This window comes from Sphaerodactylus townsendi, linkage group LG17 (assembly GCF_021028975.2).
Source record: "Sphaerodactylus townsendi isolate TG3544 linkage group LG17, MPM_Stown_v2.3, whole genome shotgun sequence".
NCBI lineage: Eukaryota > Metazoa > Chordata > Lepidosauria > Squamata > Sphaerodactylidae > Sphaerodactylus > Sphaerodactylus townsendi.
In genome coordinates this window covers 1,445,648-1,461,981 of record NC_059441.1, presented here as the reverse complement: position 1 = coordinate 1,461,981, position 16,334 = coordinate 1,445,648, and the positions used below count along the sequence as shown (strand labels likewise).

The following is a 16,334-nucleotide window of genomic DNA, read 5'->3' as shown; positions in this document are numbered from 1 at the left end:
ATTGGTCGGGTGACCTTTCTTTGTTCCTCCTTTCCGCTGCCTGTTCCTAGGCCGCGCCTGCGCTCTGCGGTAGTTATCTTGGGATTCCGCTTGGCACATTCGACGGAAATTTTTGAAAAGTAATCAACCGCGCAACGTATCGGGTTTTTTTTTAATCGGCAACAAAATTAGACTGAGCACCTAGCGAAGCGCAGGCTGGATTTGTGGCAACAATTAAAAATTTATGAGAGAAAAACAGCGTCGCTCTATTCCTGGAAACCTCTATGATTCGCGTCCCTCCCCTTCATCTCAGACCCAGCATTTTCAACCACACCGGAAGTTCCTGCGAGAGCTTCCGATGACGAACTCAAGGCGGGATCTAATATTGGAACGAGATGCAACTCTATGGCACCCCCTAGGATCGCGTGCGCATCAAAACCCGATAAGGCCGTGTGCGAGCGCGCATGCGCATTAGAGCCCCTCTGTGTCCACTCGCAGCGCAGCCGTTAGATGAAGGGGCAGGGCTAGGAGGAGAGGGAGAGTGATTTCAAGGGCGCATGCGCGTTCTCTCCAACTGTTTTCTGACTCCGGAGTGATGCAAGAAATTAAAATTTCACCCGGGGAAACTGAAAAAGGATTGGTAACTGTCTGTTCCTTCTGGGTCTACTCCTCAAGGACAGAGTAGCAAATTGAACACTCCTTCCCTGAGGTGGTACAGTCCTCTCAAGTGAAGGGACCACACTGCAAGGCTAGTTTGTATATTCAGCAGAATATGATCACACTCACGTTTTTCACAGGCTGTGGCATATTCACACTATAGGAAAGGGTGCTTTAAAGTCATATAGGACTTATATATATATAAGTCCTATATATATATGTTCTAAAGTCCTCTATATATATGTTTTCAGGGTTGAGAGAGAAAATACACACTTCCCTGCAAGGAGAAATTGATGTCTCAGGGTTAGGGGTAGTTACTTGTCATGATGGCTAAAGTGAACCTCCTGATCTTGAGGTGCACTCAAGTCTCATGATTTTAGGGCAAAGCTACACAGCTCACACTGATGTATGTGGTTGCCCCCTTTCATCCTCACAACAACCTTGTGAGGTATGATCAGGCTGAAAGTTACTGACTCTCCCAACCAATTAAGGTCACCCAATTAGCTTCAAGGCAGAATGAGGTTTAGGGTAGCTTTGGGTTGTGTTCAGGGGAGACCCCACATCACAACCTGCCCCTTTGAAAGCCAGAGATTGTTTGGATCTTCTCTGTACACGTGAAACTGGCACACCATGTGGAGCCAAGCCAAAAGAAGGCATTCCCTGTGGCTTCCACAGCCTGGCAAATAACAAGCACAGCTTTGATGTCTGCATCTTCACTTGGGAGATGGTTTTTCGTGTGAACGATGAACGCCTTCCACACTCTTAAGACAAACTGGTACAGTCTTCTAGGGGGGCCGAATAACTTCAAAAAGTGACCTTACATCTTTGCCGTGACTGCATTTTGACAGGATGCAGAGGGGAATCCTGAGGGGACTGAAAAACCGCCGTCCGAAGGAGACAGCAGTGCATTTCTGGCCAGGTAGGGCAAGTTATTCCCAATGTGAAGCTGACCTACGTTTCCTCCTTTCTTTACCAAAATACTTCTTCCCCGAAGCAAAATGAGTCCTGGTTTTCTTCCATGTCACCAGAGTAGGAAGTGCTTCGGAAAACCTTGAGAATCATCACCTTTGGGTCTGCGGGGAGCTTCCATTTGGAAATAGATAACAACACCACCACTTCACCCCAATTCCAGGAGAATGCTTGGCTTACAACTGAGGTCTTCGCACCAGTGGTGGGATTCAAATAATTTAACCACCGGTTCCAGTGGTGGGATTCAAATAATTTAACAACTGGTTCTGCCGAAGTGGTGCGAACCGGCTGAATCCCACCACAGCCTTCGACCATTTTGAGGCTGTGGGCACCTTTGGAATTTTGATGCAGATTGGCAGGCGCAACTACAAATTTCCACCATGCAAGGTGGAGCCGACCACAGGTCATCTTCCTGCTCTTCCTCCTTTTTTCAAAGAGGAAGGCCACCACCTCTTTAGCATTTCACCCTGAATGTCCAGATCTTCCTGACAGCCCCTTCCCCAAAGCAACCCTTGAGCTCCATGCAACCATTGACACTTTTGTGTGATTCGCCTTCAGGATCTGCAGTCCTGTTACCACGGTATGCGGTGTTTGTAGATCCCACTATGAGCTACTGCGTAAGATCTTCTTGGGCCTTCTTGGTGCAGGTGAGATTCTCCCCTTGCTATGTTCTGGGAGGTACCAGAGTTTTGTTTTGGATTTATATCCCCCCTTTCTCTCCTGTAAGGAGACTCAAAGGGGTTTACAATCTAAACCCCCCCACCCCCCCAACATCTGAGTTTATAGAATTTGGCATTGTACTACTGAAGAAAAACTTTCTCCCGAGCACGGATAAACTGTAAACAAATTGTCTTGAGGCTTGATATTTCACAATCCTACTTGAATCCCACCAATTTACTTCACAAACAGCGGGGCTCTCTTGGCATTTTACTGCTGCTTTTAAAGGTTTTAGTTGTTTTTAGCTGTACACGATGGTTATTGTGTTGTACACCGCCCAGAGCCCCTAGGGGATGGAGCGGTCTAAAAATCTGAAAAATAAATTTTGCATCCACCTGATTGCATCTACCTGTTTGATTGGTTATCTGTGCTATTCTGCAAACGTGGGGGTCTTAGTTTGGCACCTGGCAGGTAAATCGCACACTCCTTTGTTTGTAACTATTTATCCCTTTAGACACAGGTGTCAAACTCACGGCCCTCCGAGTTTGACACCGATGTCTTAAGAGGAAGCAAACTGAACAATGTGTTCTAAACGTTGCTTTCCCAGCCTCTTGCTTTTTATTCATATTTCCTTGGAAGCGACTCTTACTGAGTTACTTGGTATAGGCCTAATTTCCAAGTGAAGGGGCACAGCATGCTGACAGCGGAATTTGTCCTCCATTCATGGTCTTATGTCTCCTCTCTCTAGCTTTCTTGGCCTTCTTCATCGCAGCCTGTTGGCTGAACTTCCAGCAGGCCTTGGCTTTGGTCATTTTAACTTGCCTGGCGCTCCTTCTTGTGACCTGTAGCTTTGTGCAGGATCAGTGGGGGGCGCAGATCACCCAGTCGCTGAGCCCCGTCGGAAGGTGCTTCCAGAGTTCCTGGCGCTGGTTGAAATGGTGAGTCAGGAACTCATTCGCCTCACAGGTCTGCCACGCATGGCGGTGGCGGTGAAGAGCAGGTGGAGTCTCATCTGGAAGACCGGGTTTGATTCCCCACTCCTCCACCTGAGTGGCAGAGGATTATCTGGTGAACCAGATGTGTTTCCGCACTCCTACATTCCTGCTGGGTGACCTTCGGCTAGTCACAGTTCTCTCAGAAGTCTCTCAGCCCCACCTCTCAGCCTCTCAAGGTGTCTGTTGTGGGGAGAGGAAGGGAAAGGAGCTTGTAAGCCACCGTGGGTCTCCTTACAGGAGGGAAAGGTGGAGTATAAATCCAAACTCTTCTTCTTTAGCACACAGCTGATGCAACATTGCTTCGTTCAGACTGCAAGCTGGCTCTTAATTGCAGGGTTATCCTGCCGTCACCAGCTGCAATTTTGGGTTAAAGATGGGGCTGAGGGCATTGCAGAGGTTTAACATCTGGGCACTTCCAGAATAAAATCCTGTTGCCAAAACATTCCAATGCTGCTCCCACGATGGTGGCCACTGGAGTAACACCCTCTGCAGCAGTGGCGTAGGAGGTTAAGAGCTCGTGTATCTAATCTGGAGGAACCGGGTTTGATTCCCAGCTCTGCCGCCTGAGCTGTGGAGGCTTATCTGGGGAATTCAGATTAGCCTGTACACTCCCACACACGCCAGCTGGGTGACCTTGGGCTAGTCACAGCTTCTCGGAGCTCTCTCAGCCCCACCTACCTCACAGGGTGTTTGTTGTGAGGGGGAAAGGGCAAGGAGATTGTAAGCCCCTTTGAGTCTCCTGTAGGAGAGAAAGGGGGGATATAAATCCAAACTCTTCTTCTGGAGTAACAGAGACCTGAGCATCTTGCTACTGATCACTGTTGGACGCTGGCGTGTTTTCTTGGTGCCCTCTTCCTGCCACGCGACGCCCGTTCCGTGGCTGTGTGCGTCCAAGTGTCCTAAACGCCCCCCCTTTTTTTTTCTTTCCCAGGGTGCTTTATCTCCTCATCCCAGCCAGCATTGCCATCTTCCTGGTTCTCGACCTGTCCCAAAGGAAAGAGCAGTTCGTATCCCTCGGTGGCTTCATTGTACTGGTGCTGGGGCTCTTCCTCTGCTCCAGACAGCATAACGCTGTAAGTGGAAGCACGGGGAAGCAGGCAGCCCTTTGATGTCGGCAGACCCAGGTTTACCTTGGGGCAGATTCTTTCGATGCAGAATATCAGTTTGCCCTATTCACCCAGTGGGCCACCGCTGTGCCCTTGGGTTCCACAGACGGGCAATGCGCCACCTCTCGTCTCCTCCCCATCCCAGCTGTTCTGCCAAGCCGTTTAGCTCAGAGGTCCCTAAACTTCTTCAGCCTGCAGACACCTGGGGAATTTGGGCGCAGGGGGATGGGCGCAGCCTCAAAATGGCGGCCACGGGAGGCAAAGCCAATCACAAAACGTCAGGGACTCAGGTTACCCATAACTCTGACAGTAGGCCTTAAACATTTCAGGCAGAAGGTCCAATGAGACGCTTCTTAAAATTAGCATATTGTTGCATAAGCGCGACATAAGTTTATTTATTGTGCTAACTAAGAAATCCTCTTCTGGCAGTCTCTGCATTTTGCAGATACCTAACGTACTAAAGCAGCAGTGACGTAGTGGTTAAGAGCAGGTGCACTCTAATCTGGAGAACCGGGTTTGATTCCCCGCTCTGCCACTTGAGCTGTGGAAGCTTATCTGGAGAACTAGATTAGCCTGTGTGCTCCAACACGTGCCAGCTGGATGAACATGAACTAGTCACAGTTCTTCGGAGCTCTCTCAGCCCCACTCACCTCACAGGGTGTTTGTTGGGGGGGGGGGAAGGGAAAGGTGATTGTAATCCCCTTTGAGTCTCCTTACAGGAGAGAAGGGGGGATATGAATCTAAACTCTTCTTCTTACACAAAAGTAAACAAATGATACCTTACATTAAAAAAACACTGTTGTGTTATAGCACAGACATCTAAAACACTTTGTAGAAATACTCAACGGGGCCAGCAAAATTGCAGAGAGGCACCATGGTGTCCCAGGGTGCCATATTGGGGACCCCCGATCTTGTGGCTTTTGTCCAGAGTTTCCTGTTCTCTCGTGTGTGTGCTGGATCACAGGTGTCCTGGAGAACCGTGTTCTGGGGACTCACTCTGGAGTTTCTCCTTGGAATCTTCATCATCCGGACGGAGCCTGGATTCGTGATCTTCCAGTGGCTTGGCAAACAGATCACGGTACGGGAGCATCATGACCTGTTAAACGCTTCAGACTTCAGGGAGGCGGAGTATTTGAGAGGGACGGCTTCAGTCCGAGGGTTGTCTTGGGTGAGGGTTGGAGGGGTGAAGATGAGAGATCCAGACAAATGCATAAACAGCCGAGGAGGCTGCAGCACAAGGTTACTCCAGGCATCGCTACCGTTGTCGCCTTGGAGTTTATGTGTCGGTGCCGTCTGGGACCGTCTCCTTGTTATCTTTGGACAGAGTGTCGGAGAACATGGATTCAGAATCCAGCTAAGGGCTGCGGTTGGCTCCGTAGTGAAACTTACATGCAGCCATGTGATTTTAAAAGAGCGGGGGGAACAACTTAACGCTCTGTGGGCCAGTTTGCAAGCGCGACAACAGCAGGGGGGAGCGGCTGTTTTCTGTGCTTCCAACCCAAGCTGCGCAGAACCAGTGAGCCAATGTGGTATAGGGGTAAGGGCAGGCAGATTCTAATCTGGAGAACTGGATTTAATTCCCCACTCTTCCACCTGAGTGGCAGAGGCTTATCTGGTGAACCAGATGTGTTTCCTCACTCCTACATTCCTGCTGCGTGACCTTGGGCTAATCACAGTTCTCTCAGAATTCTCTCAGCCCCACCTACCTCATAAGGTGTCTGTTGTGGGGAGAGGAAGGGAAAGGAGCTTGTAAGCCCCTTTGAGTCTTCTTACAGGAGAGATAGGTGGGGTATCAATCCAAAATCATCATCTTCTTCATGTGTGGGAGAGGCTGAAAACTCTGGCTCTTGTCCTACACAGAATCATCCTGTTTTTACCCAACAAGCATGAGGTCTTTGTAATGAGTGAGCCCTAATACGTGAACTCGTGTCATGCAGCTTTTGGCAAAACCCTGTAATGTATCCTTTACCATTAAATGCAGATGCATCGGTCATTCCCCCTGCACAGAAAGGCTGGTTCTCTGCACCACCCTAAATCAGACTAAATCAGACTTTTAAGTTCATTCAGCGCCCGTTTTTCTTTTGCAGATATTCCTAAATTATACCCGGGCGGGTTCCAGCTTCGTCTTTGGGATAAAACTGATTGAAGAATCCTTTGCCTTTCTGGTCAGTTTCAAGAGCGGGTTGGACGACGCTGTTCTCGACTCTTCCTGATGGTCGCGTCTGTAACTGGACCCCTCAGACCAGAGGCTGACTTTTCCCAGCTGGGCTGGAGCAGAGGTGTATCTAGGGAAAGTGCAGCCCGGTGCAAAATCCGAGTGTCCCACCCCGCTCCCCTCCCCCACCACGACCAAACAACTTTTTTCGCACCAGGTCTTGAAGTCAGTGTATGGAGCCGGGGAGGAGGAGAAGGGGTGTGTGGGGCAATTTTCCGCCCACAGTGACTAAATGGCCGCAGCCCGGGGACATTTGACTCCATAGGTCAGTGACGGCGAACCTTTTCGAGGCCGAGCGCCCAAACTGCAACCCAGAACCCACTTATTTATTGCAAAGTGCCAACACGGCAATTTAACCTGAATACTGAGGTTTTAGTTTAGGAAAAATGGTTGGCTGTGAGGCGTGTGTTACTTGGGAGTAAGCTTGGAGGTAATCGGTGGCTTTGCTTTGAAGCAACCGTGCAACTCTTCGAACGGGTGAATCACGACCCTAGGAGGGTTTACTCAGAAGCAAGCCACATTGCCAGCAACCGAGCTTACTCCCAGGTAAAGGATCACGCTTTAATTCTTCGCATGAAAAACAGTGGGGTTTAACAGCGCTTAACAGGGTTACCTATACTGCTTCCCCAAAACTAGGTCTTAGGTTTAATGCTAATAATCGAGCCCAGAGGCCAAGGCCAGTCTAGATGTGTGTGTGTGTGTGGGGGGGTGATTCCCCCCCCCCATGATGAACTCTGTTTGTGTGTGCCCACAGAGAGGGCTCTGAGTGCCACCTCTGGCACCCGTGCCATAGGTTTGCCATCACTGCCATAGGTCCCCATGAGTGGTATGCCCCTGGCTGGGGTGAACCTTCTGGGCAAAGAACATGTACTAAATCTGTCCCAAAAATGGGGCAAAGGAACAGATTGAGTAGTAGATACTTGGGCGTCGTCTATCGGACGATACAAAATCCACTTCACTTTGCAAGTGCAGGCAATTGGGTCAGTTCGTAGCACCCAGGAGTTATCCCCCGTTTTGCCTCTGGGATCCTTTTCTGCCCCCCCCCCCCCCCCCGTGCCATGCTTCCTTCCCAGAACCAGTAACGCATGCACTGCTGGCACGGAGCTGGCATATTACGATTTGTTTATTTGTTTGTTCAATTTATATACCGCCCTCCCCCAAAGGACTCAGGGCGGTTCACATCCATAAATACATTAAAACAATAACAACTATCAGAGTCACTAAAACAGGGGTCTGCAACCTGCGGCTCTCCAGATATTCGTGGACTACAATTCCCAATTGGCCGTGCTGGCAGGGGCTGATGGGATTTGTAGTCCATGAACATCTGGAGAGCCGCAGATTGCAGACCCCTGCACTAAAACAGTCCACCCACACAGAAAATATACCGGGCCTTTTCTGTCGGCAGGCTTTGCCCATCATCGTCTTCTTCAGCTGCGTGACGTCAATTCTCTACTACCTGGGAGTCATCCCGTGGGTGGTCTTTAAGGTAACGCTTGGCAGGAGCCTTCAAATGCCGGAAGAGCTGCTGTCCAGCCCTTGCTGAGCGTCCGAGAGCTCTTCCAGGCCGGGTGGTTAAAAGGAGCTTGGGGTGAGAGGGTTCTCTGTGGGGAAGTGGGGGTCACTAAGCCAGAGGCCAGATAAGAATGATATCCTGAGAGATGGGCTTGTTCCACTGGCAAATGACTTCTGGCTGAACCCCGCAGATCTCCTGGCTGCTGCAGATGACCATGAACACCACCACCGTGGAGTCCCTGAGCGTGGCAGGGAATGTGTTTTTGGGCATGGTAAGATGTTTTTCGCAGCCCCTTACTCCAGGCATCAACCGATGAAGGCCACAGATGAAGGCATGAGAGTCAGCATGGTGCAGTGGTGAAGAGCAGGTGGACTCTAATCTGGGGAACTGGGAACCACTCCTCCACCTGAGGGGCAGAGGCTTATCTGGTGAACCAGATGTGTTTCCGCACTGCTACATTCCTGCTGGGTGACCTTGGGCTAGTCACAGTTCTCTCTGAACTCTCTCAGCCCCACCTACCTCACAAGGTGTCTGTTGTGGGGAGAGGAAGGGAAAGGAGCTTGTCAGCCGCCTTGAGTCTCCTTAGAGGAGAGAAAGGTGGGGTATAAATCCAAACTCTTCTTCATTTTCTGTGCCACCCTGGTACAGCAAGGAACTGCTCCGTGGCCATTGCTTCCGAGCGCTGTTTCTGCAAACGTGTCAAGCAACGGCCGTACCTTCTTCTGAAACGTGACAACCTTTCTCTGCCCCTCAGACAGAGGCGCTGGTGCTTATCCATCCCTACTTGCCAGAGCTGACCAGTTCAGAAATCCACGCTGTGATGACCGGCGGCTTCGCCACTATCGCGGGCAGCGTGCTGGGAGCCTACGTTTCGTTTGGGGTGAGTGAGCGTGCTGCTCAGGGTTCAGGAAACGGCACCGTCTAGCCCTAGGGGAAACTCTCCCGGCAAACGGTAGTCTTATTCTTTTCTGTTGCTGTGTTCGTTTTTTACAACACATCCAATGTCCAAAAATGTCACAAACAGGCAGGGTGGCAAATCCCCCTCACTCTGCTTACTATGGGCTTGCTGGTACCCATGTTCCTCTCGTGCAGTCACACTGAGGCCCATTTGCTCATCCCAACTACTCGTCCATCTCAGCAACTCCCCGTCTCTGCACTGAGGTCAGCTTTGCTTCCATAGAGCATCCCCCACCTGCACCCCTTCAGTACCCCAAAGCCTGGGAGACAGAGCAGCTCTGTCTTTTGTCCATGTGCCTTTGCCTCCTGCCACAGATAGACGCCGCGTCCTTGATCGCAGCCTCGGTGATGGCCGCCCCCTGCGCTTTGGCCATGGCGAAGCTCGTCTACCCCGAAGTGGAACAGTCCAAGTTTTGGAATATGGAGAGTGTGAAAATTTCCTCTGGGTGAGCGCAGGAGGGCGTCGAGGGGAGGCAGGGAGGAGCGTACGGGTCTTGAGCTGTGGAGGCTTATCTGGGGAACCAGATTAGCTTGTACACTCCAGCTGGGTGACCTTGGGCTAGTCACAGTTCTTCGGAGCTTTCTCAGCCCCACCCACATAAGGTGTTTATTGGTGGGGGGGGGAGGGAAAGGAGATTGTAAGCCCCTTTGAGTCTCCTTGCAGGAGAGAAAGGGGGGATAGAAATCCAAACTACTATCCTCCCCCTCCTCTTCTCCTCCTCCTCCTCCCCCCCCCCCCCGCGGGCCTCTTTCTTCTCTTCTCACAGGGAGGAGCAGAACATTCTAGAAGCTGCCAGCAACGGGGCTTCAATTTCTGTGGGGATAGTCGGCAGCATCGCAGCCAACCTGATAGCCTTCCTGGCTCTGCTAGCTTTCGTCAACGCCATCCTGGCTTGGCTGGGGAACATGGTGAACGTGCCGGGACTCTCTTTCGAGGTACACCCCCCCTCCCAACCCAGCCGGGTGTCTCTTGAGGAGGGACTGGCTGCCAACTGGTGTCATTTGAACAAACCCAAAGGGACGTCTAACTTTCTCTAAACGTATTTCTTTGCCCACTTTCCACGGCCTGGGTTTTATTTCTTTATCACTGACTGCAAATGTTTGTTTGCTGGGACATTTATTGGCTCCGCATTCAATCAGATGCCCAAAGCAGAATTTAAACGGAGGCGCGTTTCTTTGGAAGCCCGTCTGAAGTCGGCCCACGAGGGTCGCAAGGAAGAGGCGAGACACAGCGATATCATCTGGTGGAGAGAAGCCAGTGGCAGGAAGCGTGATCCGTGGATCTGGCTAATCTGCCGTAGTCTGGTCCCTGGCACCTTTTATTAGGGTTTTCCAAGAGGCGGGTCGGGAGGCGGGAGAGCGGGAGAATGCTGTACAGTACATGACTCATGGGGCTGCGTACATGAGAGAGGAAACGTTCCTGTCCGGGCCTAATCCATACCTGGGGGTATGCACCCCTTTGTCCCTTTGTCTGGGGCATCTTGTGACAGTGAGTCAGGCATCTCATGACCTATGACTCACGGGGGTCTTGTGACAGGTGAGCGTGTGCGCCCAGAAGGGCACAGATGGCGCAGGTGTGCCCGCACTCTTTCTGAGGCTCTGCTGGGTTCGCGGGCTCACCCCAACACCCATCCCAGTGCTCAGGAGAGGGTTGTTTTAAAGCAGTGGCTGCAGCCCCTATGTAGAAAGCCATATTAACAGCGTCCAACATGCATGCAAAAAACCTGCCATCCCGCTGGGTGGATTAATGAGAGCAGAGCGCGGGTGCCGTGCCTCAGTCACAGAGCCTCTTGGAACGCAGACGGTGCCAGGTTCGATCCCCAGCGTCTCCAGTTAAAGGTTTCAGGTAGCGGATGATGTGAAAGATCTCAGCTTGTGACTCTGGAGAGCCGCCGCCTCTCTCGAGTAGACAGTAGTGACTTGCACAGAGTTCTGATTCAATAGAAGGCAGCATCGCGTGTGTGAACCCCAGGTTCACCCAGAATTACGAATGGAAGGAAACAGCGGTGGTGACGAAGGAGGAGAGAAGAGTTTTGGACTTATACGCCACCTTTCACTCCTGTAAGGAGACTCAAGGCGGCTGACAAGTTTTTTTCCCTTCCTCTCCGCACAACAGACACCTTGGGAGGTGGACGGGTTCTGAGAAAGTTAAAAGAGAACTGTGACTGAGAATGCCCAGCAGGAATGTTGGAGTGTGGAAGCACATCTGGTTCACCAGACAAGCCTCCACCACTCAGGTGGAGGAGTGGGGAATCAAACCCAGTTCTCCACATTAGAATCCACCTGCTCTTCACCACTACACCGCACTGGCTCTCTGGAAGATACCCTTTCGCTTTTCTTATATCTCCCATTTTCCTGTACACTATCACTAGTGGGAATACCTTACTCTGAATTTCAAGCCCATTTTGGGAAGGGGTTGAACAGGAATGCAGGTACACATTGCTCTATGATGGGTCTGTGATATAGAAGACAGGGGCCTGAGTTGTCCTGCGTTAGCCAGAGCCGGGAGGCAGCCGGGGAGCTGGGTTCCAAACCTCCTCTCCGCTTTCCAGATGATTTGCTCGTACGTGCTGGTGCCCCTTGCTGTCTTGTTAGGGGCCAGCTGGGAGGACGCGCCCGTCGTGGCCGAGCTGCTGGGGATCAAGTTCTTCCTGAACGAGTTTGTGGCCTACCAGCACCTGTCTACTTACAAAAAGCGGCGGCTTGACGGACTGCCGGAGTGGGCCGGAGCAAGGAAGCAGTGGATTTCCGTAAGTGAGCCAGGAGATAGATGCGGATGCAGACGTGTTTCTTGTGGGGAAACCGCCTCCCAAACGCAGCGGTTGCACAGAACCACTTCTCCACCGTGCACGTGGCTGTGGGATTAGTGGTCAGATGGTTGATGAGGAGCATGGAACGGCCACATTCAGTGGCAAAACGATGTGACCTCAGCACCGATCTTCCTGGCTTTGGCTCACAGCCTCTCTCTCATTGACCTAGATGAGATCTGAAACCATCACGACGTTCGCCCTCTGTGGATTTGCCAATCTGGGTTCCACTGGAATCATGCTGGGCGCCTTAAGTGAGTCATAGACCCAGTGGTCACCACACTGGTTAGGACAGTGGTTCTCAACCTGTGGGTCGCGACCCCTTTGAGGGTCGAACAACCCTTTCCCAGGGGTCGCCTAAGACTCTCTGCATCAGTGTTCTCCATCTGTCAAATGGGTAAACGTTAGGGTTGGGGGTCACCACAGCATGAGGAACTGTATTAAAGGGTCGCGACATTAGCAAGGTGGAGAACCACTGGGTTAGGATGAGGGAGAGGCTCAGGGGAAGACCCCCACCCCAGACTCAGGGTCTTAGGCCAGGCCAAAAATCCCCTGGCCCATAACTAAGGCCCGTTCTGCTATAGCTGCCCGTAGCTGCCCGCGATTCCCAGCTACAACACTTCAGAGCATTGGAGCTTTGACCTGACAGACACAAACCAAGAATATACCCCCAAATGCCACACACACACCCCTAACTCTTGTCTTTTTTCCTAATCTTCTTTGTTGTTGTTAAGCGTCCCTGCTGCCACAGCGCAAGAGTGAATTTTCTAACATCATCCTGTCGGCTTTGCTCACCGGAGCTTTCGTCTCTCTCATCAATGCATGCATTGCAGGTACAGTCAGGGCATTCCGGTCAGGGAAAACCCCGGAGATTTGGAGAAACAGGCCCTGATTTTGGAAATCTCAAGTCTGACATGTGAGAGAAGGCAGGGAGACAGAGGCGGGTTTGTCTCTTCTTTGGTTTCCCCCGGAATAATCCGATTGGAATGAGGAGGAAAAGCAAGGTTGTCCCCCAGTTCTGCTGTCCCCCTGCAGGCCTGAACCTCCCCCGGCTTTTACAAGATTCCCCCCACCCCCCGGCCCCTGCATCCCCCCACAGGGATCCTCTACGTGCCCAGAGGAGCCATGATCGACTGCCCAGCTTTCTTCCAAACGGCCAACCTCAATTCCACCAGCTACTCGATCTATCTTTGCTGCACATCTTTGTTTGCCAGGTGAGCCAAAAAAGCATCCTGCCTCGTCAGTAGATTGCAGGGAGCAAAACAAATCCATTCACGTCTCCAATGCAAGCCTTTTACCTCTTCTCGGGCCGAGTGCAACATGGTGCAATGCTGTCTTGGGACTGCACAGTAGGTGCAGGAGGTGGCAGGCAGGTGCCGTGGTTCCGAGCAGTGGACTCTAATCCGAAGAACCGGGTTTGACACCCCACTCTGCCATGCGAGCCGCAGACTCTTATCTGTCGAACCGATTGGTTTGTCCGGTCCTACGCCTGACCTTGAGCCAGTCACAGTTCTTTCTGAATTCTCTCGACCCCACCTGCCCCACAAAGTATCTGTTGTGCGGAGAGGAAGGGAAAGGAGTTTGTAAGTTGCTTTGAGGCTCCTTGCAGGAGAGAAAGGCAGGTTATAAATCCAAACTCTTATTTCTGCTTCTTGGGGGCGGGTTTCTCCATGCATCGCAACAAAGACAGACAGCGGGGCGTCGTGGTTAGAGCGCCCGACTAGAATTTGTGAGACCTGGGTTCAAATCCGTACTCTGCCACAGACGTTCGCTGGGTGACCTGATTGTTGTGAAAATAAAATAGAGAGGAGAATGACGTTAAGCCATTTTGGAGAGAAAGGTGGGGTGTATATGAAGTCAAAGGAGCCGTGTGGCGTAGCGGTTAAGTGCTTGCACACGGTCAGGAGTTCGAGCCTCCTATGGGTCAGACATCCTGGCAGCTGGCTCATGGTCAACTCAGCCATCCATCCATTTCTTGGTCGGTAAATGAGTACCTAGCTCATCGCTAGGGGGTAAAGACTAGCCGGGGAAAACAATGGCAAACTACCTCACAAAAGTGGCTTGCCTATAAAATCACTGCTCGCAGTGGTACCCCAGGGTCGGACACGACTGAAGGAGAAACTTTATATGAGGTCAGTGAATAAACAGAGAGGCATTATCAGTGAAAGGGGCTTCCTCTTCCATTTCTTCTGGTGTTATCACATGAGAAAGAACTCGCCTAGGTAGTGCAACCTTTTTCCGACCTGGTTACTGTATGGTTTCCTGTGAAAATGTTAGCCACCAGCAGATGGCCCTCGTTTCCCTCCAAATGTGTTATCGGGAGCCCTTTAAAAACAAAAAGATGGCCCTGAGCACGGAGCTGACGCTTGATTTCCCAAAAATAGTCAGTGTGATCAGGCACTCGACAAGGGATGTCGCAGGGAGAGATGTCTAGGTCAGTGATGGCGAACCTTTTCGAGGCCGAGTGCCCAAACTGCAACCCAAAACCCACTTATTTATCACAAAGTGCCAACACTGCAATTTAACCTGAATACTGAGGTTTTAGAATAGAAAAAACGGTTGGCTCCGAGGCGCGCGTTACTCGGGAGTAAGCTTGGTGGTAGTCGGTGGCTTTGCTTTGAAGCAACTGTGCAACGCTTTGAACAGGTGACTCACGACCCTAGGAGGGTTTACTCAGAAGCAAGCCCCATTACTCAGAAGCAAGCCACATTGCCAGCAACCAAGCTTACTCCCACGTCAAGGATCACTCTTTTGTTCTTCCCATGAAAATCAGTAGGGTTTAACAGCGCTTAACAGGGGGACTTTCCCCACTTACCTACCCGCTTTTCCGGGGAGGCGAGATTCCCAGTAGCATTATTAGCATCCCTGGCGTAGCGCCCGAGGAAATCTGCATTCGACCCCGCGCTTTGCACGGGGTCATCAAAAGGCGCCCTTTGAAAGAGCGCCAGGAATGCCTCGCGCTGAGGGGCGCGACAGCAGCAGCGTCGGGGCGGCTGCGCTGTCGCCGCCCCTCTCAGTGGGGAGTGCCGAGGGCTTAAGGTAAGTGGGGAAAGGGCCAGGGTTACCTACACTGCTTCCCCAGGTTTAATGCTAATAATCTCCCTGAAATAATTACACTTTTATCACATGACAAACTCTGTGCACGTGTGGCCACAGAGAGGGCTCTGAGTGCCACCTCTGGCACCCGTGCCATAGGTTCGCCCCCACTGGTCTAGGTAATATCCAATGTCGGTTTTATCTCCTTAATGAAATAACTTTGGGTGTTTCCTTCCTGCTTTATTTCTGGGAACGTTCCACTTTTGCTTCTGGCATGGCACAACTTTACAGAAAACATGGGGAAAGTTCAGTGAATGTTTCTAAGATAAATCATTTAATTATAACGTGCGCCAGACTTTTCCGTGTGGATATACTTCTAAAGGATCGCTTCAGTAAGTCAGCCATCTCCCATGAACCCTGTACCCATTCAGAAAAGTCTGGTGTGTGTTATACATTTTCCCAGGAGGCTTATCTTGTGAGTAGAAATCCTACGGTAGAGGCATCCCCCCACCCCACCCCTCCCCGTGGGTTGATTCAAGTTACAGAGCCCTCGTGGTCACAAGATCTGTTGACAATACGTGGGACTTAATTCCCAGGCGTTCACAGACCCAGTTCACTGTGAGCAGACGGGGCTTCATCCTTTCCTCCCCGTGCCCTTTTCAGATATGAAACAGCCCCAAGGAGACAATAATTGACCCATCAGGGAAACTGACAGATGCTTAGCAGTCCCCTGCTTAGGAAAAGGGGAAATTCTGCTGCAGCTGAGGCTCTCAAATTTTCTTTTTCTCCACAGCACCTCCAAGAGAACCAACAGCTATGCTTTTTCCAGCCCTTGGCAAAGCCAGGATGTCAACACCACAGTGACATACCTCCGGCAATGCTGCCAACACTATGACGCCCCAGCCTGCAGGAATCCTTGACCACCTACCACCGGATCAGGCTAGTGCAAGAGGGCATCTTTACAGGGGCCCCACCACTGATGGAGTAGCCCAAAAAGTCAAATTTGTTTTCATACTGGAAAAAAATAAAACTGTGTGAGCAGACTCCAGTGTGGTTCTTGGGAAAGTATCACGGGGGAAAATATCACTCTGAAAGTAGCCCTTTCCAAAGGGCCTCCCAAGAGTATGTAAAACACTTGGCATACATCTGGACTGTTGAAGGCATTCATGGCCGGAATCACTGGGGTGCTGTGTGGTTTCCGGGCTGTATGGCCATGTCCTAGCAGCATTCTCTCCTGGCGTTTCGCCTGCATCTGTGGCTGGCATCTTCAGAGATGCAGGCAAAACATCAGGAGAGAATGCTGCTAGAACACGGCCATACAGCCCAGAAACCACACAGCACCACATACATCTGGACTGTTTGAAACTTACTGGGGTGATGTGCTTAAGACAACTTAGCAAGCTCGCGAGAGCTGTGCTTCTGTGGCTCATCTGCAAAACGGAA

The 16,334-nt window shown here is 51.2% G+C and overlaps 1 protein-coding gene across 3 annotated transcripts; it reads left to right on the top strand.

The window, feature by feature from the left end:
* Positions 1-517: 517 nt before the first annotated feature.
* Positions 518-15,934, top strand: LOC125424534 (sodium/nucleoside cotransporter 1-like). 3 transcript variants are annotated; one of them, XM_048481856.1, is made up of 17 exons: positions 518-619; positions 1,485-1,555; positions 2,164-2,252; positions 3,011-3,200; positions 4,189-4,330; positions 5,328-5,441; positions 6,451-6,528; positions 7,984-8,064; positions 8,282-8,362; positions 8,846-8,971; positions 9,364-9,494; positions 9,816-9,984; positions 11,601-11,798; positions 12,028-12,109; positions 12,590-12,688; positions 12,955-13,069; positions 15,685-15,934. In XM_048481856.1, exons 1-17 carry the CDS (start codon positions 575-577, stop codon positions 15,809-15,811), a joined length of 1,938 nt encoding a protein of 645 aa, XP_048337813.1. In that variant the 5' UTR covers positions 518-574; the 3' UTR covers positions 15,812-15,934. The 3 variants fall into 3 exon arrangements, with proteins under 3 accessions (XP_048337813.1, XP_048337814.1, XP_048337815.1); XM_048481857.1 differs by lacking the exon at positions 12,955-13,069; XM_048481858.1 differs by lacking the exons at positions 12,028-12,109; positions 12,590-12,688; positions 12,955-13,069.
* Positions 15,935-16,334: the final 400 nt, after the last annotated feature.

Coding starts and splice junctions, on each gene's coding strand:
- LOC125424534 (XM_048481856.1), top strand. CDS start 575: ATGCAAGAAATTAAAATTTCACCCGGGGAAACTGAAAAAGGATTG. Junction 6,529..7,983: donor AAGAATCCTTTGCCTTTCTG/GTCAGTTTCAAG, acceptor TTCTGTCGGCAG/GCTTTGCCCATCATCGTCTT. Junction 9,985..11,600: donor TGCCGGGACTCTCTTTCGAG/GTACACCCCCCC, acceptor TCCGCTTTCCAG/ATGATTTGCTCGTACGTGCT.